General features: G+C 43.9%; 1 protein-coding gene across 1 annotated transcript in view; it reads right to left on the bottom strand.

The window, feature by feature from the left end:
* The window catches only part of CCDC66 (coiled-coil domain containing 66), a 96,244-nt gene that overhangs the window by 14,678 nt on the left and 57,692 nt on the right, over positions 1–23,874 (bottom strand). Inside the window, exons 10-11 of the mRNA XM_068253698.1 lie at positions 20,245–20,513; positions 4,821–4,948 (exon numbers count right to left, since the gene is read on the bottom strand). Coding sequence (XP_068109799.1) covers positions 4,821–4,948; positions 20,245–20,513 — 397 coding nt within the window. The remainder of the gene's footprint in view (positions 1–4,820; positions 4,949–20,244; positions 20,514–23,874) is intronic.

Raw genomic sequence — 23,874 nt, 5'->3', positions numbered from 1 at the left:
AGATTTATCTGTGCTGTGGCTGGACTGAGTTAGAAGCTGCTGAAACTTGATCCCGTCTTCTCCTTAGCAGCCGAGGGGAGGGCCCCAGAATGCTTTGCAGTATGGAATGCGGCTTGCGTCCTCCTTAGGAGCTTAGCTTTGCTGATAAGAACACATTAAATGTAAGAGATTTTTATCTTTAGTAATGTCTTTTTGGCTTCTGTCTAAACTGTTTAACACAGGAGAATAGAGGTTTAAATTAGCTTCTGCAGCCTGACAGTTACTCTTTAATGTCCGAGGCAAGCAATGTCATGTCTGACATTGTCGGTAATGGTTTCATATAGGTGAACATCTTTTGTGCAGTCACCAGAGTATTTTGTGGGAGAGAGTCTGCTGCACTCGGGGCTCTGGCCTGTGTGGGAGATTGAGTCTGCGCCATCTTGGATGGATCGCGCGCTGCGTCCTCCGGCTTCTGTGAGCGGAACATAGCTGGAATATTCCGGCCGGAATGATAGCCAGAGTCTCCCGGGGGTCCCTGGAAGTGTCTGGGTTTGTTTGCTTTCGCTGCCATAGCTGTGGGAACAATGCTGAAGCGGTGAAAGATGAGCCGCAGTCGGAGCTTCTTTCTTAAGCTGCCATCTTCCTCGCTCTGTGACCACGCCCCCCAACACTTCTGACTTTTACACACGCAGCGTTAATGTGTGGATTATGTAAACACACAGTATGACTGTACTATTATATGCAGAGGGTAGGAATGGTTCTGAGTTGATTATGCATATTGATTGAGACATGCAAATTTATGCAGCTTGAAAATGAACCAACTGAATCCTGCTGAGGTAAAATTCAATTGGTCCATTCAAGCTGTATAAATTTGCATAGTCCTGCTTCAACTTATGGTGACCACACACAATACTACAGTAAAATGATGACATTTTTACAGCAATTCAATACAAAAAAATATTCCTGAAAAATCTATAGTTTTTTTTTTAAATCAAGTAAGAAATCAGATCGAATTTCTCGTTTTTATTCAATAAGTCGATTGGGAATGGTGGATTTTGCCGATCAATTTTTTGGAAAATTGAATGGTTTGTGTGGTAGATTGTCCATTTATTAATAAATACACCCAAGCAAATGTTCTCAGTTTCCAATCATAATTGAGGAAAAAACGAACGTGTGTGTGTGTGTGTGTGTGGTACATTGGTCAGATTTTTGAAATGTTATAATCAGTCAGAAAAACTGATTGGCATTCTTGAATTGAACGGATATTTAAAAAATTGTATAGTGTGTGGCCACCTTTAAAATTATTTGCATCTCATTGACCTTCTGTAGTTGATGGACCATTGCTTACTCCTGCACTTGACTTTCAAAGTCTTTATTTGAAGTTTTTTTAGAAGTTTATTATTTTTTATAAGTTTGTCTATCTACTTTAGCGTATGAAGCACCTTATCAGCAGACCTAATCCTCAGTCTCCTTCCAGTGAAAAGTAAGCATTAGCTTATGAATGCATATATGTTCTGCCTAAAACAGAACAGAAATCGAGCCTTTGTAAGTACGGACGACAGCTGAGGGGGATAGCTCACCCTTATCACCTGCAGCACTCCAGGTCATGTTCCATCACTCTTACTTCCTCCTTCAGAAGGAAAGATCAGAGTGATGGAATGCAACGTGGAGTGCTGCTGTCAGAGGTATGGGCAACAAGGGTGTGTTAACATCCTCTGCAACAGTCCAAATTTACAAAGGCTTGGTTTCTATTCCAATTAAAGTGGTACAGATGTTTGCATTTGTAAACTCATCCCCTAGTGGAGAGGATTCCCCTGAGCTAAAGCTGTATTGATCAATTTCTACTTCCTGCTGCTGACACATTCACTTTACACTGCGTATAGTATAGTTTGCAACCATATGTGAACAATCAAATATACTTTAATGGGGTGAAGGTGCATACAATAACTTTTGCTTTTGGAAACTGCAACCCAATCCCCTAGGGTGAGGATTGTGGACACAAGCTTTGCTCAGCCAAGTGATGTGTGCCGACTCTATATAAGGCAGGCCAGATCAGGGTGAAGCGGGACACATGCTGGTATCACAGCTGTGTTCAAAGCTTAAAGTAGACCCGAACTCTTGCACAAGACAGAAGGAAAACAAAGAAATGCACCCTGTATGTATTCAGGCCTCATTCACACCTAAAATCAAACGCAAATGTTTTAAATTTTTGTGCGCTTTTTTCCCCCTTCCAGCGCTCCACTGCGTGCTGCGTTTATGGTAAAAGCGCTTTTCCAGAGTGGTTTTGCAATTCACTCCCCGACAAAAGTCAGGAAGTAAACTCTTTGACCCAGAAAATAATAAATACAAATGTATTTAATCTTAAAAAACGCTCACACAATCGCTGCACAAAGCGATTTTGTGAGCATTTTGCGTTTTTCCCTATACCTTCCATTGAAGCAAAATCGCCTCAAAAATGATCCAAGCACCGCTTTGCTGAACGGATCGCAAATTAACCGTTCAGCTGTGAACTCTCATGGAGAATCATTGCACAAATGAATTTGAAAATCGCCTGCGCTATAAAAAAAAATAAAATGGGCAAAACACCCATAAGGAACGTACACACGCCATACCGCTGCCAACGACAGGTCCGCCAGACCCTCCCGCTGTCCGGACGTTCAGACCCTCCCGCTGAGCGGATCGTTCAGAAACGGCCTCATCAGTCTGCCGACAGTGCGTACACACGTGCTGCTGTCGGCTGAACGTCCGCCCAGCGGGAGGGTCTGACGGACCTAGGTTAGTGTGAACGAGCCCTCAGATTAGGCTGTCCAATTTCCCTTCAATTGTGTCCAATCTCAAGTTGTAATTTGATCCTCCCGTGTCACATGTCTACCTATGGCAGATAAGCCCACTTGAAAGCACGGGCTGTAAATAATATGTCTGCTTCCAAGAATCAGGAAGTAGAAACTGTGCAGATTTATTTTAGGATTTGTATTAGTTGTAACAAATAAATGTTTTTTGTTTAAAGGTTATTATGCTGTTGTATATCTTCGAGAAGAGAGGAAATCTGAGTTAAGGTCCACTTTAAACACTTGAGGACTGCAGTGTTAAACCCCCCTAAAGACCAGGCTAATTATTGCTAAATTGGCCATTGCAGCTTTAACCATTACTGCCCCCGGACGTGAATCGCACGTCCGGGCGGCTGCTCTGCTGCGGTGCCGTGCTTTCTCCCGCTAGCCCTGGGATCAGTGAACGAGAACATGGTTCCCAATCACCGATCCATGTCCCCAGCAGAAAAACCGAAGCGCTCTTACAAGAGGCTTCAGTCTTTCTGCACGTAAAATTTTCCGTGTCATCCTTGTGCTTCTGGTTAGCGAGAAGCACAAGGAGAAAAAAAAGAAACTGAAGGTGGCCATCTTGTGGCTAAATAGTAAAACTGCATCTACATATTTTTTACATTACAATTTACACATATAATAACATTAAAAATTAACTGTTTATTTCCCACACCAAAATATTACCCAAATAAAATTAATGGAAAAAAAAAAAAAAAAAAAAAGACAAATAGTTACCAAAGGGTCTGAACTTTTTAAATATGCATTTGAAGGGGGTATACTACGAACATTTTTTTAAAATTAAAAGCTTGTAAATAGTGATGGACGCAAAACGGAAACAATGCACCTTTATTTCCAAATAAAATATTGGTGCCATACATTGTGATAGGGACAAAATTTAAATGGTGTCATAACCGAGACAAACCGGGCAAATAAAATACATAGGTTTTAATTATGGTAGTGTGGATTATTTTAAAGCTATAATGGATGAAAACTGAGAAATAATGATTTTTTTCCATTTTTTCTTATTAATCCTGTTAAAATGCATTTATAAAAAAATAATTCTTAGCAAAATGTACCACCCAAAGAAAGCCTAATTGGGGCGGAAAAAACAAGATATAGATCAATAAATTGTGATAAGTAGTGATAAAGTTATTAGCAAATGAATGGGAGATGAAAATTGCTCTGATGCAAGGTGAAAAATCCCCGCGGGCTGAAATGGTTAAGGCCAAGCTGCAGGGCCACACAACACAGCACACGAGTGATTCCCCCTCCCCCCCTCTTTTCCCCCCACCAACAGAGCTTTCTGTTGGTGGGGTCTGATTGCTCCACAGCTGTTTATTTATTTTTTTAATAAATTTAGCTTTTTTAATTTCCCCTGCTCCCTCCCCCCCCCCCCCCGCCAGCCAATCAGGGTGATCAGCTGTCATAGGCTTTAGCCTATGACAGCCGATCATTCCCCAGCCTCAGGAGGGGACAGTACAGCACTGCTGCCGATCGCAGCGCTGTACATGTAAATAGACGGCGATCACCCCGTCTAACAGTCTCCCGAGCGGCGATTGCCGCTCGGAGACTGAAGGCGGGCGGAGCTCCGCCCCCCGAGCAAGATCGATCTCCTGCAAAGTGCAGCCCCAGGACTTGACGCCAATTGGTGTTAGGCGCCGCGGTCACGCCCATTGGCGTGAGGCGGTCCTAAAGTAGTCAAGTGGCAGTAAAAGAGTAGCAGTACTGGAAAAACATGAGGGACTTGCCTCCAACTTACACTGATTTGGATGAGATGCATATGTCTTCCTGCCGCAGCATTTTGTTTTTCTTGCTGGCTTGGAGTGCTTACCTCTGGATATTATTTGAGAGGGTGATTTTATTAAAAATGTAGTGGGTGTTTTATAGTAAGTTTTTAAGTTCTTACTCCTTTCCACGGTGACACAAAACCCTCTTTTCTCCAAGTCTACCGTATCCAGTAGAATTCTGTGGTAAAATTAAACTGCTGGTTATATTTAAATAGCATAACCGTAATCCTATGCAAACCTTTCTCAGTTCAGAGAGCCCTCTCAGTATTGCTTGCTGGCGGTCCTTGTTCCGTACAACATTGGGATTCAGCAATGGGTCTCTTACGTGGCCAGAGCTGAATATCTGCCGAGATTCTTGATCAGCACCTAAGACAAGAAATCAATACATAACCAATAAGTAACTGACGATAATGGAAAATCTAGAATTTATTAGTTATTGTGGATCCCCTACCCAAAAAAAAAAAAAAGACATACAGGGTAGATGCTAACCATCTTTGAAACATAACCCTAACCCTTTTGTATTAAGCCATTCAGCATAAAAGGTGTTTTTGTGCCTAAGTAATGTATCATACATGCATGCAATGTCCTCTATTAGAGCTGGCAGAGGTGAGTGGTATCTTGACTAAATGTAGGGGATGACTTATTTGAATGACAATGGGCAGTAATAGGCTGCCTGTTGGATTTTCCTCAACAGGCTGCTTGCTACTACCGCCCATATTCATTTAAATAATATGGGGGCAAAAAATTAATTAGGCCACATAATGTTTCACAGGGAAGCAACCCCTGTGAAGACAGATGGGCTCACCAAGAGGATGCTGACAGTCTAATAAGGGGGCTGCATTTTTCAGGTAATTAATAAAAGCAAAACTTACACAAGGAAATTTAATGTATACCAAATATTCTTTATTAAAATGCTTTGCTTTCAAATAATTGACGGTGTAAAAATAGTTTCTTTGATATCTACATAGATTTGTCGTGCACTTGAACAAATTTTCCTGGACGGCAGCAAAGACAAAAATGAGAATATACCTATATTCCTATTAGCAACATTCAATAATAAAAATATCTGCTGCGCTCATATGAAACCTCAGATATATCATCTCTTTACATAACACATAAAATACAGTAAAATCATAAAAAGAGAAAACATAAAATATGCAATAAATAAATGCATATGCTGATTAGCAATTGTGCAAATGCTGGTTAGCAATGATCAAAACCAATGGTATGTTGATTAGCAATGGTCAAATACTGCCAAGTACAAGAAGAAAAAAAAAAGTTGCAAACAATGGTTATCTAGCAATTATCAAATGCAATGGTATGCTGATTAGCAATGGTCAAATACCACCAATAGCAAAACACAGCTATACTCATATGGTGCCTCAAATCACCTCTTAACACATACGGAGCACGGCTGTCGGATATGGTAGACTTTAGTAAGTAAGATACAAAGGAGAACCCGCTCTATGAATCTTGGTGAGCTAAATGAGAAAGCGTATGCAATTTTCCTACTGCCTCAAGCAAGCTGGAGTGACAGACTTTGCTTCACTGGCATATAGGAGTATTGGTTGCCACAGTTTGCATCAAAGTATAGTGATGCCAGTGAGACGACAATACGGTGTGCTGTGCTGAGATTTGCAGCACATTGCCTTACAGCGCAAACAGCATTTTAGTTTCAAAGAAGTTTTATTGGTAAAACAATAAATATTACAGCAATTTTAGATATGTCCACTTCGGGACTAGATGTATAATGATAATTGGTAAACAAATTAAACAGGAACAAAACAAATAACTGGTATGCAGATATCCAATATATTAAGCAGTGATATAGTAGAGAAAAGAGTGTTCATTTTAACGCTTTATGGTTAGCACCTATGGAGAGATCATAAGGAGAAGACACAGGATCGAAGACCGATAAGCTGCCATGTTTTGATAAAGGTATCAAAAGTATCGTTAATGATTGCAAGAATCCTTTCAGATATCATTATATCCAAGATAATGTTGTCAGTTAGCTGAATGGAGAGTGTTTGCTGCAACCATTGTCTTGCGATGTGAGATCTCACTGCTTTAGCTATATGTTGTGCCAACCGGTGAGGGGGGTGCTTCCACCTGGGGAGTTTGTCCCCAAACAGGAGCATCCCTGGGTCTGGCCCCAGTGAAGTTCCCAATGCTGTGTTTATGAGTGCAGTTACTTTCGCCCAGTAGGTTTGCACCACAGGACAGAACCACCATATGTGGGGCATGTCACCCTCTCCCCCACAGTTTCTGAAGCAGTTTACTTTTAGTTGAGTCAATGTTGTGTAGTTTTAGGGGGGTAATGTAGGCATGATGCAGGATTTTGTAATTCGTTTCAATATGGGAGTAGTAGGTGCTACCTTTGGTGAGAGTGGTACAACATTTGGACCATCTTTCTGGGGTAATTGTGATTCCTAGTTCTGACTCCCAGGTTGTCATAGTTTTAAGTTTGCTAAAATCAGGGGGTTGAGAGAGTAGAGCATATAGTAGTGAAATGAGGCCACCCTCTAAAGGTCTCAGGTCACACCATGCTTCGTAAGAAGTGCGCTGTGGGATATATATTCCCAGTCGATGGTGTCGAAGGCCTTCTCCATGTCTAGAGCAGCAAGTGCCATAGGGATTCTATTTCTCTTGGCAACATGGAGAAGGCCCACAACTTTTCGCACGTTGTCAGGTGCCTGCCTAAAGGGGATAAATCCCACTTGGTCTCTGTGTATCAGTGGGGATAGAAATTTGTTTAACCTGGTTACTAGGATAGATGTAAAGAGTTTATAGTCTATATTAAGTAGGGAAATGGGGCGGTGATTGACATTCAAAGGGTCTCTATTAGGCTTTGGGATCACTGCAATCAAGGAGTTTAAGAATTCAGCTGGCGGGGTTTTTCCCAGAAGGATGGAGTTATAATATCTAAGGAGACACGGGGAAAGCTGGGCCTTAAATTTTTTGTAGTATAGGGCTGAGAAGCCGTCTGGGCCTGGGGATTTGCCATTTTTAAGGAGTTTAATTAGCGTCCTTAAATTCATCGTTAGTTATGGGCATATTGAGGGTTGAGGATTTCTCAGGTCTGAGTGATGGCATTGGGAGCTTGCGTAGGTATGTGTATGGTGAGATTGAGGAAGGTGAGGTGGATTTAGGGGCATATAGTGAGGTATAATAGTTAGCAAATTCCTGATGGATTTTTAATGGGTCTGAGGTGATGTCCCCCTTATCAGTGCGGATTTGTAACACTTTATTTAGATTATGGGCCTCCTTCAGTTTTCTAGCTAGCCAGGTATTTGGTTTGTTGTATTGCGCATACAATTTTGATCTGGTCCATCTTATGGCCTTTTCTGTGCGTGAAGATAGGATTACATTTAGTTGGGCTACAGTAGTTTCAATTTGTTTTTGTAAGTCGAGTGATGGAGTTTGGGCGTAGGCCATCTTTAGTTTGGAAAGTTTGAACTCAAGATTGGATTGCTGCTCTTTTTTATTACGCTTGTGCTGTGATGCTAATTTGATTAGGCGGCCTCTGATTGTAGCCTTATGCGCGAACCAGAGTGTCGATATCTTTGTGTGTGGGGTATCGTTTAGCTTGAAGTAGTCTGTGAGCTGTTCCTCAATCTCAAGTACCGTTTCGTTGCTAGTTAGTAAGCTTTCGTTGAGCCTTCATGGTGGCCTTGCCATAGGAGAGGCGAGAGAGGTACAGGAGGTCAGTACCATGTCATGATCTGACCATGAGCTGATGTGAATTCGAGAGAATATGAGGTTAGGTATAAGTGATGTGGATAAGTAGATTGCGTCTATTCTCGAGTATGTTTTATGGGGGTGGGAGTAAAACGTGTAGGCTCTGGTTTGTGGATTATATTCTCTCCACGTGTCTATCAGATGTAGGGAGTACATGTAGGTTTTAAGTGCATTGGATTGTTGGGATTGTCTCGTAGAAGGGGAAGATGTAGATCTGTCTAAGGAGGGGTTGAGTGCTATATTAAAGTCTCCTGCCCAAAGGGTTTGTGCTTTGGGGAAGTTTTCCGATTTTTTAAGGATTTGCCCTACCGTATACAAAGGGTTTTCAGGTGGGCAGTAGGTGTTTACAATACAAATCTCACTGTTCTGTAGAAAGCCATATAATATTACATATGTTCCATCATCGTCTAGTATTGTCTCATTAACTCTAAAAGGGATGGCATTGTGGAGGAGGGTAATAACACCTCTATGTTTGGATGAGGCTGAGGAGGCAAAGAAACGTTGGAAGTTTTTGTGGAAATAGCGTGGTATTGAGGATTTGGTAAAGTGTGTCTCCTGGAGACATAATGTCTGGGGAGCACTTTTGGTAATCAAACGCTTTTCTGCGCTTCATAGGGGAATTTAAGCCCTTGGCGTTATGTGTTAATATATTCAATGACGCCATTTAGGGTGAGTAGTAAAAATGATAATTGTAGTTTTTGTCATATAAGTGGTTTCCGTGCCTTCTGAGCTTGCATTTTTAGATAGGTGCAGTGTGCAGTAATGGATTCTCTTTCCAATTAAAATGGTACAGTGTAGCTGCTTCAGTGCATACCAAAATAACAAAACAAAACATAAACCTGGGACCAACAGGATCTCAGCATTAGGCAAAACGCCTTTAGGAATGGAAATCATAGACAGAGTTATTAAAGCTCTGAGTATGTTGACCATTTGTGGTGGGACAACAATGCAAAAGTGCAGGCTAGCACTCTAGTGTAGAAAAATTTTGTTAACATTTAAAGGGATACTGTAGGGGGGTCGGGGGAAAATGAGTTGAAGTTACCCGGGGCTTCTAATGGTCCCCTGCAGACATCTTGTGCCCGCGCAGCCACTCACCGATGCTCCGGCCCCGCCTCCAGTTCACTTCTGGAATTTCTGACTTTAAAGTCAGAAAACCACTGCGCCTGCATTGCCGTGTCCTTGCTCCCGCTGATGTCACCAGGAGTGTATTGCACAAGTCCAGTATGGTCTTTGGTTTGCGCAGTATGCTCCTGGTGCCATCAGCGGGAGCGAGGACACGCAATGCAGGCGCAGTGGTTTTCTGACTTTAAAGTCAGAAATTCCAGAAGTGAACTGGAGGCGGGGCCGGAGCATCGGTGAGTGGCTGCGCGGGCACAAGATGTCTGCAGGGGACCATTAGAAGCCCCGGGTAACTTCAACTCATTTTCCCCCGACCCCCCTACAGTATCCCTTTAAACACAGCTAAGCTTTAGGTTAGCATTTGTGGCGCAACAGCACCACCTAGTGGGCAACTAAGCCTATTCTTAAAACAGAATGAAAAAAGGATCTTAACGTATGTTGTATTCAGTCTAATTCACCAGGTCTTCGCTAGGAATATATAGAGAAAAGTTCAACACTGCAAGTAGCAGGGGTTCCCTTCTTCGTGTATATGAAAAATACAAATAGTGGTACAAATGTTCCTCAGACACTATGGAGAAAAAGTTAGTTCAACCAAGATGAGATGGACCCCATCTTCCAGTTCCAGCGTATAGATTCATGGTGGAGTTAAGGTATAAAGGTCAGTGTGGACTGGGCCATCACAGATAGGCGTTGGATGTGGGGATATTCTATTAGGTGGGAGACCCATATAGGCTCGTAGAGCGAGTCGTCCAGATTGTTATATAGCTAAAACAGTTCCTCTTTTTGTGAAGTACCTGGGTGTGACGTATGGTAAGTTCAGCATACCTTGTATAGGCTGATAGCATAAAAGTAAGGGAGGGGATAAGGGAGCAAGAACAAGGGTGAGGCCGCTCAGAAAAGTCGCCTAGTCATATCTAGGTGTGGGGCCTTTAATGTGTGGAGGTTATACTCACGCCAGTATGGCGGCAGTCCATATTGTTGTAGGCCTCAGTCATCGATGCAGCTAGCCCTCCGGGGCAGGGGACTGTGTGGAACGAAGTCTCGTGTTCCGTGCCGACCATACTCTTGCCGGGCGTGATGCCCGTTGAGGCGGAAGAGTCGAGGTGACCTTTTCAATTGGTATCCCAAGGATCTCTAGGTGTCTGCGGCCTTCCTCTGGTGTGCGTGCAACGTAGGTTTTATCCTTGTGAGTAAAGGTGAGCGAGAACGGGAATCCCCAGCGATATTTGATTGAAGCTTTTTGCAGCGCAAGGGTGACCGGTCTAAGCGCTCTGCGGCGCTGAATGGTAGTGGAGGCAAGGTCAGCATATAATTGCACAGAGTTAGGAACGTCCGGCAATGAGGTAAGGTTGCGGGCTGCTTCAAGCACTAAATCACGTACCTCTTCAAATTGAAATTTCAGGATCACGTCCCGGGGTAGATCACTGTTGCGGGGTTTGGCTAGTGCTCTGTGGATTCTCACCATCCGGAAGGAGGCCGGCTCCATCTGTGGAAGGAGTGCACTAAAAAGGTTCAGTGCTGTGGGTTTAAGTTCCTCCTGTGTAATGGATTCAGGCAGGCCCTGGATTCTAATATTGGCCCTCCTGCTTCTATTTTTCATGTCCTCTAATTTTAACTCAAGAGTATCGATCTTGGAGGCTTGATCATTAATGGCCATTTTGCCATCCTCAAGGGCCTCAGCAAATGTGTCTGCTTGCTTTTCCAGGTCTGTTATGCGGTTTCCCATCTCCCTGATTTGGATGGTGAAGTCTCTTACCGCTTCTTTTAACTCCGCTCTGAAGACCCTAGTGATGTCGGCTAGTAAGGTATCCAAAGGTGGGGTCTGAGCTGGAGCCGGAGCCTCGGTAGTGTTTCGCTTCTGGGTTGTAGAATGCGGCAGGCTGGCTGACTTAGGCGAGGCCTGTTGTGGGGAAGCTGGTGCTCCGTCGGCCATCTTGGATTTTGTGGCGCCGCCGCTTTTGGTCTTGGAGTAGCTGCCGATTGTGAGGGTATTTCCTTGTTTTTCTTGCCCCTTCCCCTTCGCGACATACCAGGTGGGGTTTGCGTCAGTTTAGGTGCATATTGCTGGGGCTTAGCCGGTTCAAATTGGCGAAGAGTGCCAGCCCGACTGCGGAGCAGCGGAATCTAGGTCATGTTCCGTCTGCGCCGCGCATGCGCCCCTCCGCAAACAGCATTTTATATGAACAGTGTCCCCCTACTTTAATGGAACTTACTGCATAACAGCACAATACAATATCTGAATTCTCCCATTGAGGTTTCCCTATAAACAAAGCGTGATTTCGCAGTGTGGCTGTACAGTGTGTATGACCAGTGTGTTTGCAGCTGTTTTTTTTCCTATTGGTGGTATTTAACCATTGCTAATCAGCATACTATTGCATTTGATCACTGTTAATCATCATTTGCACCATTGCTAATTAGCATACACATTTATTTAATGCATATTTTATATATGTTTCTCTCCTTTTTTATGCCTTTACTGTATTTTATATGTGTTATTAAAGGAGGTGATTTATACTTCTCATATACATTATCCTATGTTCCCAGCAGAGGGTTTCATTAACTCTGCAAAAAGTGATCAAATTTATTTTTAAAACTTGTTTTCCTGTAACTTGCCAAAATGTGTCAAGCAAGGGTCTAGTATACAGTGCAGGAGAGTATTGATGTGTTTATCATGTTTATAATGTTCACAGCATGTTTTTATGGACGGATATATCTGTCCATACCGCTAGGGAGGTTAAAGAGAATCTGTATTGTTAAAATCACACAAAAGTAAACATACCAGTACGTTAGGGGACATCTCCTATTACCCTCTGTCACAATTTCGCCCCTCCTTGCCGCATTAAAAGTGGTTAAAAACAGTTTTAAAAAGTTTGTTTATAAACAAACAAAATGGCCACCAAAACAGGAAGTAGGTTGATGTACAGTATGTCCACACATAGAAAATACATCCATACACAAGCAGGCTGTATACACCCTTCCTTTTGAATCTCAAGAGATCATTTGTGTGTTTCTTTCCCCCTGCAGCTATCTTCCACTGAAGTGTCAGGCTGTTTCTTCCTGCAGAGTGCAGACAGCTCTGCCTGTATGTAATTCCTCAGTATGTAAAAGCCCAGCCAGCTCAGAGGAGGGTTTATCCAGCTTGTAAAAGCTAAGAGAGAAGAGAGAAGCTTCCCTAATCTAAATAATACACAGGCAGTGTGCAGAGAGGGACCTGGAGGGGGGAGATGCATCACAGAACCACAACACTGAAGAACTTGGCAGCCTTCCAGACACAGGCTGACAAGTCTGACAAGAGAGAGATAAGTTGATTTATTACAGAGATGGTGATAGCAGAAAGTGCTGCAGTAAGCCAGAACACATTAGAATAGCTTTTGGAACTTGTAGGATGATAAAAAACAGGATGCAATTTTTGTTACGGAGTCTCTTTAAGGGATGTAATGATACCTCTTGGATCACATGACTTCTGCAAATCAAGTAGCAGAGTGGGCCCAGTTCCACTAAAAACAGAGGAAATATCACTTCAGCTATGGAACCGAATGCAGAGTTCTCTGGACTACAAGCTGCACCTTACCAGAGGAGCAAGAAACTTGGTGGGATAGTGAAGGAAAGTAGAAAATCTTTCAGGGAGCCACAAGCTCCAATCAGTATTACAATGGATGCCAGCTGCTGGGTTTGAGGCCACTGCCTGCCTAGGCTAAGTACGTGGGAACCGGAACAGACACAAACAGGGCAGATTTTAGGACATCATGGGGGGGGGGGGGGGGGGGGGTGTCAGTGCAGGATGGGGCTCGAGTGAATCTGGGGCCCGGAGAACAATGCCACACACAGGCCCCAACTGCAGTTTATTTCTCCTTCTGGATGCTCATTAACCACTTGCCGACCGTGCGTCGGCAAAGTGGCAGCTGTAGGACCAGCGACGCAGTTCTGCGTCGCCGGCTGCAGGCTAATTAATCAGGAAGCAGCCGCTCGCGCGAGCGGCTGCTTCCTGTCAATTCACGGCGGGGGGCTCCGTGAATAGCCTGCAGGCCGCCGATCGCGGCTCGCAGGCTAAATGTAAACACAAGCGGAAATAATCCGCTTTGTTTACAATCGTACAACGCTGCTAACAGTAGCAGCGTTGTACCAGATCAGCGATCCCCGGCCAATCAGCGGCCGGGGATCGCTGTCACATGACAGGCAGGAGCCTGTTAGAGGCTGCACAGGACAGATCCGTTCCTGTGCAGCCTCGGATCTCCGGGGAAGGGAGGGAGGAGAGGGAGGGGGGGAATTTCGCCGCGGAGGGGGGCTTTGAGGTGCCCCACCCCCCGCAACACCCAGGCAGGCAGGAGCGATCAGACCCCCCCAGCACATCATCCCCCTAGTGGGGAAAAAAGGGGGGGGCGATCTGGTCGCTCTGCCTGCACCCTGATCTGTGCTGGGGGGCTGCATAGCCCACCCAGCACAGATCAGCTAAAACAGCGCTGGTCCTTAAGGGGGGGTAAAGGGTGGGTCCTCAAGTGGTTACAGAGACACCGAAGCGAAAAATAATTATGATATAATGATTTGCATGTGTAGTACAGCTAAGACATAAAACATTAGGAGCACAGATATAAGTCTCATATTGTTTTAAGTACAGGAAGAGTTAAGAAACCCCCAAAACCCTATATAACTGAAAATAAATATTAGAATATTTTCTTTGCTACTAATGTTTTACTAATTATTCATACTACACAACCAATTCATTATTTCATTTTTTTTCGCTTCAGTGTCTCTCTTTAACTACTTGCCGATGGGCATGGCAGCAGCCCCAGGCCCGCCTAATGCCGATCGGCGCAAGGTTCTGTGGGCCTGTTTTGCAGGAGATCGCGCACATCTCTGCTTGGTAGGCGGAGCTCCGTCCCGCTTTCAGTCTCCCAGCGGTCGATCGCCGCTAGGAGACTGTTAGACAGCGAAACCGTCATCTAATTACCCCGTACATGCGATCTAAGGCAGCGCCATGTGACACGGCTATCCGCTCCAGAGGCTCAGGGGTGATCGGCTATCATAGGCTGAAGCCTGTGACAGCTGATCATGGGGATTGGCTGGCGGGGGAGGGGGGGGGGATACAAAAATATAAAAAAAATAGGGAAATTTAATAAAAATTAATAAGATAAATATTTACAATAAATAAACAAAATCTTGGGGGCAAGCAGACCCCAACAACAGAAAGCTGTTGGTTGGGGGAGGGGGGGAGGTAGGGAGAGAATCACTTGTGTGCTGACATGTGCGGCCCTGCAGCGAGGTCTTAAAGCTGCCGTGGCCTATTTCTTTAAAAATGGCCTGTTCTTTAGGGGGTTTTAACATTTGCGGTCCTCAAGTGGTTAATGTGGTGAGAGGTGCCGGGTGGCTCATCCAGGAGTTACCTTAGACAGATAGTGAATAAAGTAATCCTGAGATGAATGGGACAAAAGGATTTTTACTTACCCGAGGCTCCTTCCAGCCCCTGTAGTCCATCAGCTACCTTGATACCCTTCCGATCCATTGTGCTCCTGTGAAGTCTGCACAATCCAGCTGGGCTATGAGGCACTGCGCATGCATTGTGAGGCGTACCTCCTCCATTGTGCTCCCATAGCTGGGAGCCTTCTGCGCAAGCACAGAGGATACACAAATAGAATTTGACGTGTGGGGGACGAGGGGAGTGAGTGGGGTCTATTAAGTTTGCCCAGTATGGGGCCCAACATTTTCTGATGGACACAAAAATCTTCGGATTTCAGGGAACCTCTAGAAGGCAAGAAAGCCCTGGTAGCTTTTCCACCCATTTTTGCATAGAAGGAAGTGATTATTTCTGGCAACACTAACAATTTCATACATAAACAAAGAGGTACCAGGGTTCCCAAACTTCTTCACCTGTCCATAAACATTGAGGCCTCGATGGAACAAAATGCCACATCCATTTCCATAGTTCTCATCAATGGTTTACTAAGTCAACACCAAGTGATGAAGGGAGAATAAAATCTAAACCCAAAAACATTCCAGTCCCTTCTCCATTAGTGAGGAATGCGAAGAACTCTTTGCATCCTTAAACTAACTTGTCTCATACTTTGCAGATAGCCACTGGCAGGAATTTCTCTAACTATTAAGCATTCCCTGGTTCAGGGGCAAACCCAGGATTTTCAAGGGGGGGGGATTCCTGAAAGGTCTCCCTCAGCCACACACAATACAGTATAATAATAATTTGGTAGGACATCATGCTGGGTACACATAATGCAATTTCCCGTCCAACTGACTGACCGGCAACGGGATCGATCAGAAGCAGTTTGGATACAGATAATAATGAGGACAGCCAACATTGGTAATGAAGCATGAAAGTGAAGCATTCACTCAGCAGGGCACAGGGCTGTGCTCATACCTGACTGTTAAGTTCCCCAGAGCTGCTCCATGCTCTGTACATATGCTGCTGCTACATCCAAAGTCAACTGTAGCAGGGAAAGAAAGGGGGCAGTGCAGTGAGCTGCAGGATACCTGCAGATATTCTGGTGTCTCAACTTCTGCCTGTCCGCAGACACTGCACAAACTCTGGTCTGAGGTGTGATTCTGGGCAGCTGTAATCCCCCCTGGGTTTGTCTATGCTGGTTCCGATTGTTTCAGAGTTCAACTATCTAAAACCATCTCGCAAACAGAGATATTCTGTTTCAGGGTCATGTGTTTCATCCCAAGCCAGGTCTTCTGCACCCAACAGGAAAATCCTTAGGAAAGAAAAATGCTTCAAGCATGTCCTAGCTACAAAGTAGAAAGTCACCAGGAGGAAAAAAATATAAGAAAGTGCTTTTTTTCCTGGGTGTAAAGAAAGGAGACTTCAGGGAGCTTTACACATATTTTAGTTTTCCTTCAGCACGGACCAGACATGGCCCTGACTTTTAGTACACTCAAGATACAAAAATCAGCCTCATCAGTCTTCTAGATATGGAGCTGGCTAAAGGTCGTTCACCAATCTCAGGCAAGGTAGTGCCTCCCTGGTGAACTATTTCTTAGCGGCCCTTTGAAACCATGGAAAGGCCATTTTTTTAAATGCCTAAATGTGCGTACACCCTCAGGCTGGGCGGACTTTCTGTCGACAGTAGTGCGTGTGTACGCACTGTCGGAGGACTGATCAGGCTGTTCCTGAACTATCCGAGCGGATAGTTCAGTAACAGCCTTATCAGTCCGCCGACAGTGCATACACACGCACTACTGTTGGCTGAAAGTCCACACAGCCTGAGGGTCTGACGGACCAGTTGTTGGCTTCCGTAGTGCGCGTGTACGCACCTTTACTATTAAAGGGATCCTAACATGCAGCTAATCCAGTCTGACTTCAGTCAGAGCACCTGATCTGCATGCTTGTTCAGGGTCTGTGGTTAAAAGTATTGGACAGATTGTCAGAAGGACAGCCTGGCAATTTTTGTGTTGAAAAGGAAATAAATATGTCAGCCACTATATCCCTCTCATTTCAGGTGTGCTAGGACACCTGAAGTGAGAGAGTGGTATGGAGGCTGCCATATTTATTTCCTTCCAAGCAATACCAGTTGCCTGGCTATCCTGCTGATCCTGTCTCTAATAGTTTTAGCAATAGACCTTGAACACGCATGCAGTAGATCAGCTGTTTCTGTAATTTTTGTCAAATCTAACCAGATTAGCTGCATGCTTGTTTCTGTGTTATTCAGACACTACTGAAGCCAAATAAGTCAGCTGGGCTGCCAGGGAACTGGTATTGTTTAAAAGGAAATAAATATGGCAGCTTCATGTTCCCTTTAAGGTAGCTTCCCTGGTCTCTACCACCTCACCCAGGAGTAGAAATGCTCAATAAGATGTAAATAATTCCAGCTTGCCCAGATCCCTCTCCAGCCCACCGATCAAGCACTGGGGTCCCTCTATATTTGATCCATCGGCTCAAATAGGCCTTTTCTGACTGGGAGCGCAGCCATGAATGAGCACATCCACACTGGCCATGTGGGAGAAGAGGGAAGCACTCATGCATGGAGGAAAAAAACTTGCACAATCGCTTCCTTCTACTGGGCATGCACACATCGTAATCGCACGTGCCCACTGTGGTTGTGCTCTTACACACCCGTGCTCCTGGCCAGATGTTAAAAAGTAATCCAGCACTGGATCGGTGGCATGAAGAAGGTTCTGGGAAGCCACTGGACTAACCAGAGACATACCACTAATGAGGTATCTAACTTTTGTGTTTTTTTTATCACTTCAGGACTGCTCTAACTGCAATACTGTACTACTGTTCTAAACGCAAATAAATTACATTAGCCTCCATAATTTTTATTTGCTCTTCAAAAGTAATCACAAGTCATCAAACCCAGGGAAATATTTTATGCATATATGATCGAAATGATGAGTTCTGCCTGAAAGGAATTACCGTATTTTTCGGACAATAAGACGCTCCGGACTATAAGACGCACCTAGGTTTAGAGGGCAAAAACCAGGAAAAACAAATATACTAAACCTGGTGTGCCTATGGTGCAGGGGTGTCTTATAGATGTTCTCCCCCCCCAATCTCCTCCTGTCCCCCTTGGTGTCCTTCTGTTGCCCTTCTTTATGTTCTCCTCCTGTCCCCCTCTGGGTCCCCTCCTCTCCCCCTCTGTGTCTGCCTCCTGTCCACCCTGTGTTTGTCACCTGTCCCTCAATGTGTCTGGCTCCTGTCCCCCTGTGTCTGTCACCTGTCTGCCTCCTGCCCTTGTGTCTGTTGCCTGCCCCCCTCTGGCTGCCTCCTGTCCCCCTGTGTTTGTCACCTGTCCCCCTCCGTGTCTGGTTCCTGTCCATCTGGGTCTATCACCTGTCCCCCTGTGGCTGTCACCTGTCTGCCTCCTATCCCCCTGTGCCTGCGTCCTGTCCATCTGTGTTTGCCCCCTGTCCATCTGTGTTTGCCTCGTATCCCCCTGTGCCTGCCTCATGTCCATCTGTGTTTGCCCCGTGCACCTGTGGCTGTGTCCTTTCCCCTTCTTTGTCTGGCTCCAGGTGGCCTCCCTCTGTATTTGACTCCCATCCCCCTCCATGCCACTGTGTCCTGCAGTCAGTCTGTAGGAAGAAATCAGCGGCAGCCGCCATCACTCACCTCATCCAAAGAGTGCCTGCGTTGATCAGCTGCTGTTTCCTCCTTGTCGCTGGTGTTCTCCGGGTCCCCAATGTCTTCATCACCACCGCACTGCAAGTAGAAATCAGCGACGGTAGACGCAGGCATCCTCACCTCATCCAGTGAGCCTGCGGCGATCGGCTGCTTCTGGCTCACTCACTCCTTCTCCCTAGTGGCTATTCGCGTCTGACCAGGAAGTGCTGATGCTAGGGAGACATCGGGGACTCGGACACCTCTGGCGGCATGTCCCCTTAGGGACAAAACAAGGAGGGGAGTCCGATCGCTGGGCTCCATAGCTAGGCTGTGCAGGAGGCTGAAAAAACTGTACAGCCCAGCTGACCAAAAAAAGAGCCTGGTCGTTAGGGGGGTTAAGCCTGGGGACCTTAAGTGGTTAAAAGACACCCGAAGCGAAAATAAACTAATTAAATAAATGATTGTATCTATCTTCCTTCTCCTAAAATGACTTAAGATATTCCACAGTTTTATTTTGTTTAAATCTACTTTTTAAGTTTTAACTGTGTTATGGTTTTTGCTCAATGACACATTCATTGAAGTATGCCAAAGCTAAAATATATGAACTATTGAACCTTTTTATCTCTTTCCTGCTCTCAGAAGCCATTTTCTGTTAGGAAAGTGTTTTATAGTTGGAATTTCTTATCAGTGAGGGTCACACTGTAGTCACTTCCAGTCTGAGTAAGGACTGAGTCAGCCACTTACATACCTGATATTTAACGCTCTCAGGCAGAGAAAGAAAAAAAAAGGAACACAGCATAGTTATTTGTGTTCTAGGCACTGTACATCTCATGTCACCTCAGTTATCCTTTAAGTAATGCCTTATTGTATGTTCAAACATTTGTCTGGAGAAGAACATGTTACAATAAGCAGATCTCTACATTACACAGCTTCCCCATGTATTGTTGTTTGCACAGACTTGCACATCACCCCTGCCAACTCCTTTATAAACCAGCTAATGATGAGTGCCTGCAGAGTGCAGGTAACGATCATGCTGGAAGGTGGAAGATGGCGTGCACGCCAAACCCTCCCAAAAAAAGATACTCTTATGCTGGGAATACACGTTTCGTTTTTGCCTTCGTTTTAGCCTTCGTTTCGATTGTGCCTTTTGTCCTTTTCGTTCCCGAAATAATCGAACGTACGGTTAATATCACCACCCACGGTTTCGTTTTGTTTTTCGATTCTGATGGTTTCGTTTTTCCAATAATCGAAGGCTGCAAAGAAACGAAACGAAAATCCCTTTTTACAGGGACGGACTAACATAAACGAACATATAATCGATCTGAACAGCCATCAAGCCTACCAATGGCTCGATTAGATGGATAAAGAGAGATAATATCAAACATGTTCGATCACTAGTCGTTCGTTTTTGGGGTCTATTAATCGAAACTATAATGAGATTATGACTATTTTCACATACGTTTTCAACACTCGATTCGTTTACTGAACGAATCGAAGGCTAAAACGAAGGCAAAAACGAAACGTGTATTCCCAGCATTAGGGCCTGTTTCCACTACACACGGATTCTGGGTGAAGAAAAACTGACTCCATTAAATGCCTATGGGCCTGTTTCCACTAACGTGTCCATTGTATGGGAAATGATGCATGATACAAATATCTGCAAATCGCGTTTAGTGGAAACAGGCCCATAGGCATTTATTATTTATGCATAGATAGATCAGCACACCATGGTAAAGGAATCGATCAGTCTTACCAGACTGCCTGTACTGGGGGTCATGTGTGGAAGGTCTTGACATAGGAGCATCAGGGTCTAGATAGTAGATCTCCTTTGTTCGTACATATGGTACAAACTGTGAGGAAGGTGGTCTGTCAGCATCTTGCTTGTTTTCCACATCTGGAGTTGTGTTGATCTGAGTGGAAACAGAATTCTCACTGTAAACTGTGGGGGCAGGAGTCACGTTTGACCTTTTCTGAGCTTGATGTAATCGGTTTTTCACTGCAGGAACTGGAGGAGACTCAGATCTGTGGAAAGAAGTCGAAAAACAGGGATAAAGCTCAGGCATATAAATCACTCGCTCTTATCTTCTAATACAGCCTATCTTTTTCTTAATCAATGCTTTTTATAGAAGGCAAAACAAGCAATATTTACAGCATCGGCAACACATATTTGATAAATATAGACAAATGGGATATAATCAAATTAAAAGCAGAAATCTCAAGGGTATCTCCCACCAGACCTGCCACAACCTCTTAAACTTACCTAGACAGGCCATGTGTGTAGAGAGTACTTTATATTGTGGACTATAATACTCACTTTTTCCCCTCCAAAAGTGGGGGATAAAAGTCACTGCGACTTATAGTCCAAATGCAAATGTTCCTGACTTGTGAATGCCTGCCAATACGAGCCTCTAACCCGCCACAATGTCTGGGACTCCCTGTACTGTGCCCATGCAGAGGAGGACACGGGAACAAACGGAGGACACAAAGGGAACACAAAGGGGCATAGAGGAGGACACCAGGAGGACAGTGGCAGACACATAGGGGACACAGAAAGACACAAGGAGGATAGAGGAGGACAGGGAGACACAGAAGGTACAAGGGGACATGAAGTACAAAGTGGGCATAATCCACAAGATGCCCCTTCACCATGGATGCACAAGGTTTAGTATATATTTTTTTCCCCTTGGTTTTTTGTCCTCTAAACCTAGGTGCGTCTTATGGTCAGGAGTGTCTTATAATCCAAAAAAATACGGTAATTTCTGCAATCAGAGAGAGCTATTTGAATAAGTTCCCGAGGTGACACGTGACTTGATGAGATAAACATGTGTATGTACAGAGCAAACATAATAATCATAATAATCATATGTTTTTCTTATTTTAATTTTGCTGCCTGAAATACTTCATTTTCAGGCATGCAAGTAACAGCTTCTGTCTTGCCGGTGCCTTATCAGGAATATAGCAAACCGCACGGATAAGCAAATTACAGTCATAAAAGTTTTCCTGGCAGAATACAGCTTCTGAGGGCAGGGGAGAGATAGAACAAAAGTCCAGAGTTCATGTATTTTAACTCCGGGATGCTTAATAGACCGCCATTGAGCAGACATAACAAAACATTCAATCTACTTTGTAAATGTTTAAATATAAAATAAAACCATGGGATAGCTAAAAAAGTAGACATTTTTAAGAGCAGGAGAATAAATACAATTGTTTATTTCATCAGTTTATTTTCAGCCTGGGTTCAATTTAAGATGGCGGGACATATATTTATCCAGTGTAGTTGTGGAGAGTGCACCCCCAGTTTGTTAATAAATGAGGCATATGTGGTATCATTTTAACCGTGATTAGTTGTAGAATACATTTTGTTTTTTTTAAAGCTTGGACCCACGTCTCATAAAAAAATAGGTAAAGACAAACTCATTCCCCCCCCAAAAAAAAATTCATTTTCAGAATTATAATCAAACTTTAGTTTTAGCAAAACTACATGATTTGAGGACCATTCAGTTTAAGTCACAAACTAAATCAAAAGCAATTACATTTTCACATATTCTGTACCAAAATAAGAGTTGTAAAAAGAAAACGAAGTGACAGAATATAATATATAATATAAAATACATATATTGTTACCTGGTTTCTATAGCCGAAACATGTGGGTTTTGTTCTACAGGGTGGGCCATTTATATGGATACACCTTAATAAAATGGGAATGGTTGGTGAGATTAACTTCCTGTTTGTGGCACATTAGTACAGTATATGTGAGGGGGAAAACTTTTCAAGATGGGTGGTGACCATGGCGGCCATTTTGAAGTTGGCCGTTTTGAATCCAACTTTTGTTTGTTCAATAGGAAGAAGGTCATGTGACATCCAACTTATTGGGAATTTCACAAGAAAAACAATGGTGTGCTTGGTTTTAACGTAACTTTTTTCTTTCATTATTTACAAGTTTCTGACCACTTATAAAATGTGTTCAATGTGCTGCCCATTGTGTTGGATTGTCAATGCAACCCTCTTTTCCCACGCTTCACACACTGATAGCAACACCGCAGGAGAAATGCTAGTACAGGCTTTCAGTATCCGTAGTTTCAGGTGCTGCACATCTCGTACCTTCACATAGACAATTGCCTTCAGATGACCCCAAAGATAAAAGTCTAAGGGGGTCAGTTCGAGAGACCTTGGGGGCCATTCAACTGGTCCTTGATGACCAATCCACTTTCCAGGAAACTGTTCATCTAGAAACGCTCAGACCTGATACCCATAATGTGGTGGTGCATAATCTTGCTGGGAAAACTCGGGGAACGTGCCAGCTTCAGTGCATAAAGAGGGAAACACATCATCATGTAACAATTTCACATATCCAGTGGTCTTGAGGTTTCCACTGATGAAGAATGGCCCCACTATCTTTGTACCCCAAATACCACACCATACCATCAATTTTTTTTGTTCCAACAGTCTTGGAGGGATCTAACCAATGTGTGTTAGTGTCAGACCAATAGCGGTGGTTTTGTTTGTTAACTTCACCATTCACATAAAAGTTTGCCTCATCAATGAACAAAATCTTCTGCGTAAACGGAGGGTCCTGTTCCAATTTTTGTTTTGCCCATTCTGCAAATTCAGTGCGCCGATCTGGGTCATCCTCGTTGAGATGCTGCAGTAGCTGGAGTTTGTAAGGGTGCCATTTGTGAGTAGCTAATATCCACCAAAGGGATGTTCAACTAATGCCACTCTCCAGTGACATGCAGCGAATGCTACGGCTGTGGACAGCCACTGGCATTTCTTCATTAATGACAGATTTCATGCGTCCACATTTTGGCAAATCCAACACGAAACTTAGCAAGCAGTTTGATAACTGTAGCATGGGAGATGGGTGGTCTCGTAGGTTGTCTTGCATTGAAATCTGCAGCAACGACCCGGTTACTGCGTTCACCAGACATTAACACAATTTCTATCAGCTCCTCACATATTAACCTCGGCGACATGTCAATGGCTGTAAACAAAGAGAAACTTCTAAATAACTCATGAAAGAATAAAGTTATGTTAAAACTAAGCACACCATTGTTTTTCTTGTGAAATTCCCAATAAGTTTGATGTGTCACATGACCCTCTTCCGGATGAAAAAAAAGCTGGATTCAAAATGTCCGACTTCAAAATGGCCGCCATTGTCACCACCCATCTTGAAAAGTTTTCCCCCTCACATATACTAATGTGCCACAAACAGGAGGTTAATATCACCAACCATTCCCATTTTATAAAGTTGTATCCATATAAATGGAAAGGAAACCTTGTAATGTGCGCTCACTGTTTGACATACACCCTAGTAAAGACAAATATAAATGTATATAGAGTCCATAAACCAAAGTCCAAACGGCTACTTATGTGTCCATGGATC

This window comes from Hyperolius riggenbachi, chromosome 9 (assembly GCF_040937935.1).
Source record: "Hyperolius riggenbachi isolate aHypRig1 chromosome 9, aHypRig1.pri, whole genome shotgun sequence".
In the NCBI taxonomy this organism is placed as follows: Eukaryota; Metazoa; Chordata; class Amphibia; order Anura; family Hyperoliidae; genus Hyperolius; species Hyperolius riggenbachi.
The sequence above is the reverse complement of the archived record's forward strand: the minus strand, read 5'-3'. Positions and strand labels throughout refer to the sequence as shown.